The sequence below is a fragment of the Mangifera indica genome, chromosome 17, assembly GCF_011075055.1.
Source record: "Mangifera indica cultivar Alphonso chromosome 17, CATAS_Mindica_2.1, whole genome shotgun sequence".
NCBI lineage: Eukaryota > Viridiplantae > Streptophyta > Magnoliopsida > Sapindales > Anacardiaceae > Mangifera > Mangifera indica.
In genome coordinates, this window is record NC_058153.1 from 7,192,046 (window position 1) to 7,198,966 (window position 6,921).

General features: G+C 33.7%; 1 protein-coding gene across 2 annotated transcripts; it reads left to right on the plus strand.

Moving 5' to 3' along the window:
- The first annotated feature begins 972 nt into the window (after positions 1-972).
- Positions 973-4,016, plus strand: LOC123200329 (protein At-4/1). Of its 2 annotated transcripts, none has more exons than XM_044615479.1 (9): positions 973-1,060; positions 1,313-1,402; positions 1,529-1,634; positions 2,430-2,485; positions 2,627-2,704; positions 2,963-3,036; positions 3,115-3,248; positions 3,333-3,517; positions 3,635-3,769. In XM_044615479.1, the coding sequence occupies exons 1-8, from the start codon at positions 1,052-1,054 to the stop codon at positions 3,467-3,469; spliced, it is 684 nt and encodes a 227-aa protein (XP_044471414.1). In that variant the 5' UTR covers positions 973-1,051; the 3' UTR covers positions 3,470-3,517; positions 3,635-3,769. The 2 variants fall into 2 exon arrangements, with proteins under 2 accessions (XP_044471414.1, XP_044471413.1); XM_044615478.1 differs by having other exon boundaries at positions 977-1,060; positions 3,333-3,428; positions 3,635-4,016.
- The last annotated feature ends 2,905 nt before the right edge of the window (positions 4,017-6,921 follow it).

The window sequence follows — 6,921 nt, forward strand, 5'->3', positions numbered from 1 at the left end:
ACCAAATATATGTAACAAATCAAGATCTACGTTGATGAGCTTGCTATGATGAACACACTAATATACAATAAGGATCTTGTGTTAAAAATCCTTGCTAGTTAGGATGACGATTATAAGGACTTATGTTCTACCATGCATGTTTGAGAAACTTCAGTCACCTTTGATGACTTGCATGAGAAACTCATTAACCATGAAGCACATATCAAGATTAAAGCGCAAAAGAAACAACACCCTATCAACATGCTAGCCTTTACTAACCTTGTCCAAATATCTCAATCCAAAAATTCATATCAAAACCGCCAACATGAATCTCTTCACCATAACCAAACTCACCTATCACCTAAAGACACAAGCAACCTCTCTCACCAAACCACCAAAATGACAATCCACGACCTACCTTGAAAGATGTCAACTTTGTAGTACTCAAGAACACTCTACCACACATTGCTCAACCAACAAATATATTCCTTGGAACCAGGCTTCACAGCTCAAGGAGAGAAGTGTTACAAACAATATTGTGGCTAATCTAAGAAATAAAATGGGAGGTGATAACGTTGATGAAATCAATGCTAAGCTTGATGTGACAAACAAAATAGATTCAAATTTTGGGCAAAATATGGTTGGTGGTTCTGGTGGTGGTGGCAAATCTAAAGGTTCTCAAGGTGGGGATTAGACTCTAAATGCTGAATTTGAGGAGATTAAGAAATGAAAGTGAATGCAAAGTTGATAAATTCATTTTGATCTGTTTTAGCATATATGCTATTTGAGTTTGCTTTTGTATCTAAAATATGGATGGTGATATGATAGTAATCGAGTTTTACTTTGAGAATTAGCTAAGAAGATTGGAGCACGATTTTTTCTAAAAATAGTTCAATGCTTGACTTTTGTATGAGCTGAGTTCCTGTGTAATTCATCTTGAAGGTGATAGAATATGCCAAATGATTTATTTGGGTAGCATATTGGACCGAAAAATGATGGGGTTGATTTTGTGCTTTTGTGTTTTCCTTTTATGTTTATGCTAATAGAAGTGTGTATGCGTGTGCGGTAAGATATGGCGGTGGTGAGTTGTTGACGGGCACGAAATATAAACGAAAAGTGAAAAGGGTGGTGGTTCTTGTTAATTTTTTAGGTTTTGGGAGTAAAATGATCGTCTAACTCTTTTATGTTTCAATTTATGCTAAAATTATTCACGATTTATCAAGAAAATGAACTTTTTAAATTTAGGTGTTAAAAATTGTTTAAACAAAATTAGGGGGAAGTCACTTTTATTGAAAACGGGATCCATTATACTGAAACGGTTACTTATTTTCAGTTCGGGACTTTACTCACAATCAAATTAGAAATGACGGCAACAACGGATCCTATGGAATCGCTTCTCTCCAACTTCGATCAGATCTACGAGGTTCCTTTTCATCTCTTTCAATTTAAATGCAAAACGAATTTTCGATTCCATATTTCAAATTTGTTCTTGTTTTCCACTTTTTCTCGGGAAATAAATCATCATTATAATCAATAGTAATCGAATTAGGATTTCAAGAGCAGTATTGCGGAGATAAAGTTGCTGAGGTCCAATTGTAATGGCGAAATTAAGAAGAGAGAGGCTCTGGAAATCACTTGTCACTCTCTTAAACAAGGTTATTAATAATTTGATTTAATTTATGGTGAATTTATGATTAAGTTTGTAGAAGTCGCTTCGTGGAAAGTACAGATGAACAGAAAATTTCATTGAAAAATGTTGAGCGCTTTTCTGTTCACGTGATTTTGACCAGCTTGTCCAAATATTTTTGAATTCTTGTTCATATCAATAGTACTTCAGTCGCAGAATCAGTATTATCAGAGCAGTTGTAACCTCGGTACAACGCTTATGAGAGTTTGTAATTAATGTCGTTGGGCTAAAATAGTTTCAGTGAAATGTTTAATTGAATAAATCTAGATATTGAGAGACCATATTACTTTGTTCTGTTAATAATTTGTGCAAACTGGCCAGTTTCTCTGCGTTAGCATTTTATTTAATTATACACCTCTGTTCTTTCATGTTATGCCGAGTTTGTGACTAAGTTTGTAGAAACCATTTCGTGGAAAGCACAGATAATTAGAAAATTTAGGCCTTAATTGTCATTCTCTCATGTATTCTTGCTTTCAAGTTTTTATGAATAATCCATAATGCTTAGCATGGATATTATAAAAGCAGCAGTCAGTCATCAATTAATAGTATTTTGGTAAAAATAATTTTAAGTAGATTGTTCAAATGAATAAACCCAGAGATTGAGAGGCTATAATGTGCATTTATGTAAGTACTTGTCCAAATTTGCCAGTTTCTTTGGTAATGAGGACAGTTCTTAGCTCTGTTATGTACTATTAACATGAGTAGTTACTGGTTGTGATGTCTGTATCTCTGTAAGTAAATTGAAGCATTGCACATATTGCAGAAAATGAGCGACTTACAAAACTTTACACTGTATCTTTGAATAATCTGGCAGATCAGGTGCATAAGTTGTTTCCATTATGTTTACATATAGTCTTTCACTGTTTATATTCTTTGAATTGTGGGAAATGAAGTGTATGAATAAGTGAAAAATGTTTCATGGAAATCATATCCTGAATTTTGGTTCTATGAAATACTCAGCTTGAATACCACAGTAAATGCCAGATCATGAAAGAGGAGCACAAGAAAGTGAATAATGAACATCGTACTAAAGAAGATGTGAGTTACTATCATACTTGACTTTTTTTCACTCCTTGCCTATGATTTACCTTATGTGATCTGTATATATATATATATATATATATATATATCAATAAAAATATTGAAAATTAGGAGATACAATTTCCAGAGTTTCTTCTGGTGTACGGTTAGTATCTCTGGAGGCTGGAATCCTGCAGGAAAAATGAATTTTCTGCTCTGACCAAGCTGTTTGTTAAACTCTACGCACTGCAGTAAGAACTTTATATTTCTGATCAGGAACTTAGGAGGGCCATTGATTCGCTTAAGGAAGATTATTCAAAAAAAATCAAGGACTTAGAGTCTCAAATTAGGTAACTTCCATAGAGTAAAATTACTTTGCTCAGATGTATAGCATTCCTTCTAAAATGTATTGAATTCACATTCGTCAGTGGTCTTTTACTTGAAAAAGCAACAAATGAGGCAACACTAGACCACCTTCGCCAAGATTTAGTTGCTCATAAAACACATATGCAGACTCTAGCAACAAGGTTGGATCAAGTGCACTTTGATGTGGAGTCAAAATGTGAGGTCCAACAGTTTTTGTGAATTCTTCAATTTCTTATCAGATTTCCAGTAAGACTAAGGTTAGCTGATTGTATGGTGACAGATAACCTTGAAATTCAGGATTTGAAGGATTGTCTCCTGCTTGAACAGGAAGAGAAAAATGAGCTGAACAAGAAACTCCAGGACTTGGAAAAGGAATGTATGCCATTCTCTTTTGTCTGTGACATTTTTATGGTCTAAAGTCTTCTGTGATGCTTGTTTGGTTAAGTGAAGAAAAATTATATCTCAGTTGAGTGGTTTTTGTATTTAAATATGTGATTTCTTGATGCAACCATTTTGAGTGACTTGAGAATAAGCTTTATATCTTCTTCTCTTTAATGAGAATAATTTTTTGGTAAACTGCAGTGCTGATTAGCAAAACAAAGCTGGTTGAGCAGCAACGAGATTTGACTTCAATTCGGAATGTTGAAACACTAAAGCTGAAGTTAATGAAACTAAGAAAGGAAAATGAGATCCTCAAAAGGAAGCTTCTTTCATGATAAGAATGCTAGAGAATTGGTAAGCTGTAGGTGAATGAATTTCATCGCTTTTGCATTAATTCAACATTATGTCTCTGCAATTGTCTGCAATTAAAGCATTGGGTGTTTGGATTTTGTTATACCTTTACTACATACACACCACTATACAATGTGAATATGTGATATATCTGCATATACCCTAAACTATATCAATAAAATGTAAATGACAAGATTGATTGTCTTCATGTACAGTGCTTGTTTCTTTTGACTGAGTTCAAGGATTTTTTTTCTTGGAAATTTTCATTTAGTAGTTTAACTTAAAAGTCCGTTTCAAAGTGATTATATTCTTTAAAAAGGTCAACCAATTGCTTGTGTGTGATTTTTGTCTATGCAAAGTTCAAATTAAAATATTGGAGGAAGATGGATTAAAACACATCATAATGTGACTTTCCCGTATTGCATGAAGAAGATTTAGCTCAAGTATAACTTAGGTTGTATTATAAACCTTGCGACCATCCCCTCTTATTATCCATTACTTGAATCATCTATCTTGAGCTAGAATTTTCTAATTTGGCAAATCTTGAAGCAATCAGTTCAGCGAATCTGAAAAATAATTGAATGAAGAATAATGTGGTGGGCTTCATTGTTATGCTAATTAAAATGGTAGTATTGATCGTGAAGGGTTAGCCATGGAGTTGATTAAAGCCATTAGAGAGATGCTCCTCCCAACATTATATCTCATTGTAGCTTGGTCAAGTGCATTAGGTTGTTTGATTCCAAGTTTGAGCTATCTTACTCGAGTATTTGTGTTGGTAATTTATGACTGATAATGTGATGGCAACCATTGGCGGGGTTGATTGCCCAGCTTGTGTTAAACAATTTAGTGTGCACACTCAATCAGTTATAAGTATGATTTGATATTTAGTGAAATTGTTATGCTAATAATCTGAACAGTATTAAAAAACACAACAAATCTAATCGAAATAGAGCCAAGTGAAATCAAACACCAATGAAATTGGTTGAAGCAGAACCAATCAAACCAAAAACTAAATAGATCAAAACTAAAACAAAAAATATATTTACAGATTTCAATTGAAAATAGGCAATATAAAGCAAAAAATAAAAGACACATTTTATTATAACGGCTTGGCTCGAAAGCCTGCATCCACTCTTTAAGGCAAAGCAAGAATTTTATATTATGAGCAAGAACAACCCAACACAACAAAAATGAAAATATCACACCTAAACCCCTAGGTTTTCCGCCTTTTCCCTGTTCTTCCTACGGCTTAGAACTTGTATAACATTTGAATGATACAATCATCATGCTCCACCTGTGATTTGCTTTTTCTACCAACCATGCGGTGATAACCCTTGTTGATTTTGCCTTTCACACCCATTTTACCATGAATTGAATGTTTCTAGAGTTCTCTTGATTAAGCAAGCAAAATGATGTCACTTTAATTCTTTTTTATTTCTTTGACTTTTCAATAAGCAATCATTGATGTGGCAAAACATGTGTCATATCACCACAATTCTCTACCTTGTCACTTGATCTGACTTTCCTCTTTCTCTTGATAATTTTCTCTTTCACTTAGCTTGTGGTAGACTCATACAAAATCTATATTTGTTAATAACCAATGACTTAGTGAGCATATCTACCAAATTTTCTGTAACCTAATACTTATAATAATATGACTCAATGACACAAACTATAGGTCTACCATTGGTAGAGGTTACTTAAAGTTGTTCATTCTAATTGTGTTCTTCGATCATATCCATTCAAAGGTGTTTTAATGCCTCATTATCTTCCTCACCAAAGGTATATTTGCAAAGTCATCTGGTATCAACCTTAACAAGAACTACTACTTCGTATTCTTATGTGACTGAGAAGAGTGTTTCCATAATGGGTGTTCATGAAATTATCTTGAATGCCTAAAAAATTGTAGGGAGCTTGTTTGCCTATGCACCCTTTAAATCATCAATCATTGTTTTAAGGTTGTGTTTCATGGTCTGGTTGACTACTTCAATTTGTTTGTTTGTTAGTGATCTTTAAATTGTAAGGAAGCCCTTACGAAGACCTGAGTCATGACAAAACTTACAAAACTCTTTCTTGTCAAATTACTTGTCACTCTGTAATATGATTTAGTAAGGGATTCTAAAGCGACAAGTGATGGACTTAAGTACAAAGTCCTTTTGTCTCTTTGTAATAATGGTAGCTAATGGCTAAACCTCGACCCATTTGGTGAATTAGTCCATAGCTACCATGATATACCTGACTTTGCCTTTTGCAATGGATAATGTTTTTATCAAGTTTATTTTCTAGATTGCAAAAAGCCATGGATTGATCATGGACTAAGTTCCTATGTTGGAGCTTTCGCTATATTTGTAAAACTCTAGCACAGTGTCCTAATGCATTGTAGGTAGGTATTATCCTTAGTGAATGACCTCTTATGCCAAAGATCACTTATAACATGGTTTTCACATATTCATTTGTGAATTCCATTAAGGATGTAGTCTACCTTATCTTTTGTGATGTACTGTAGTAAAGAGGAAATATAACTCCACTTATAAAGTTGGTTGCCAATCAAGGTATAACGAACAAACTTTTTGTGAAGAGCTTGTGTTTATTGTAGCACTAAAAGTCTCACCTTGATTTAGGTGATAATGAGATCTATCCTTGTTGATCACTTGAATATAAGTAGTACAATCTAGACAAGGAGAATGATGCATAGTTGCTTCTAGAACTTTACTATAATGGAATTTATAATGTTGGAATCTTTTATGGATGTTATCCAAGTTAGTGCATTTGTATGAGCATTCTCGTCTTAGGGAACCTATTGAATTTTATAATAGTCAAATGACTCTAGGGCTATCTCTTCCTTTTTGAAATAGGTTACCATTTTTCCTCATTTTGCTTGAAAGTTACTAATAACTTGAAATACAAATAGTTGGGAGTCCTTGAAGATGTTAACTAATGTTGCCTTATCTCATTTGCTAGTCACAATCATGTGAGTTATGCCTCATATTCAACCTCATTGTCTAAGGCCTTGAATCCAAACCTAAGGGTGTCATAGAATCGATAGCCTTTATGGTTAATTAATGATAGACCAACTCTGATCCCACCTTCATTAGATAACCCATCAATATACAAATTCTAGGTTCATAGTTCATTTA

What these genes read in the sequence shown, in the direction of transcription:
- LOC123200329 (XM_044615478.1), top strand. An exon ending in TTGTCACTCTCTTAAACAAG is followed by an intron (nt 1,635 to 2,429) that starts GTTATTAATAAT and finishes CACATATTGCAG; the next exon opens with AAAATGAGCGACTTACAAAA. An exon ending in TGAATAATCTGGCAGATCAG is followed by an intron (nt 2,486 to 2,626) that starts GTGCATAAGTTG and finishes TGAAATACTCAG; the next exon opens with CTTGAATACCACAGTAAATG.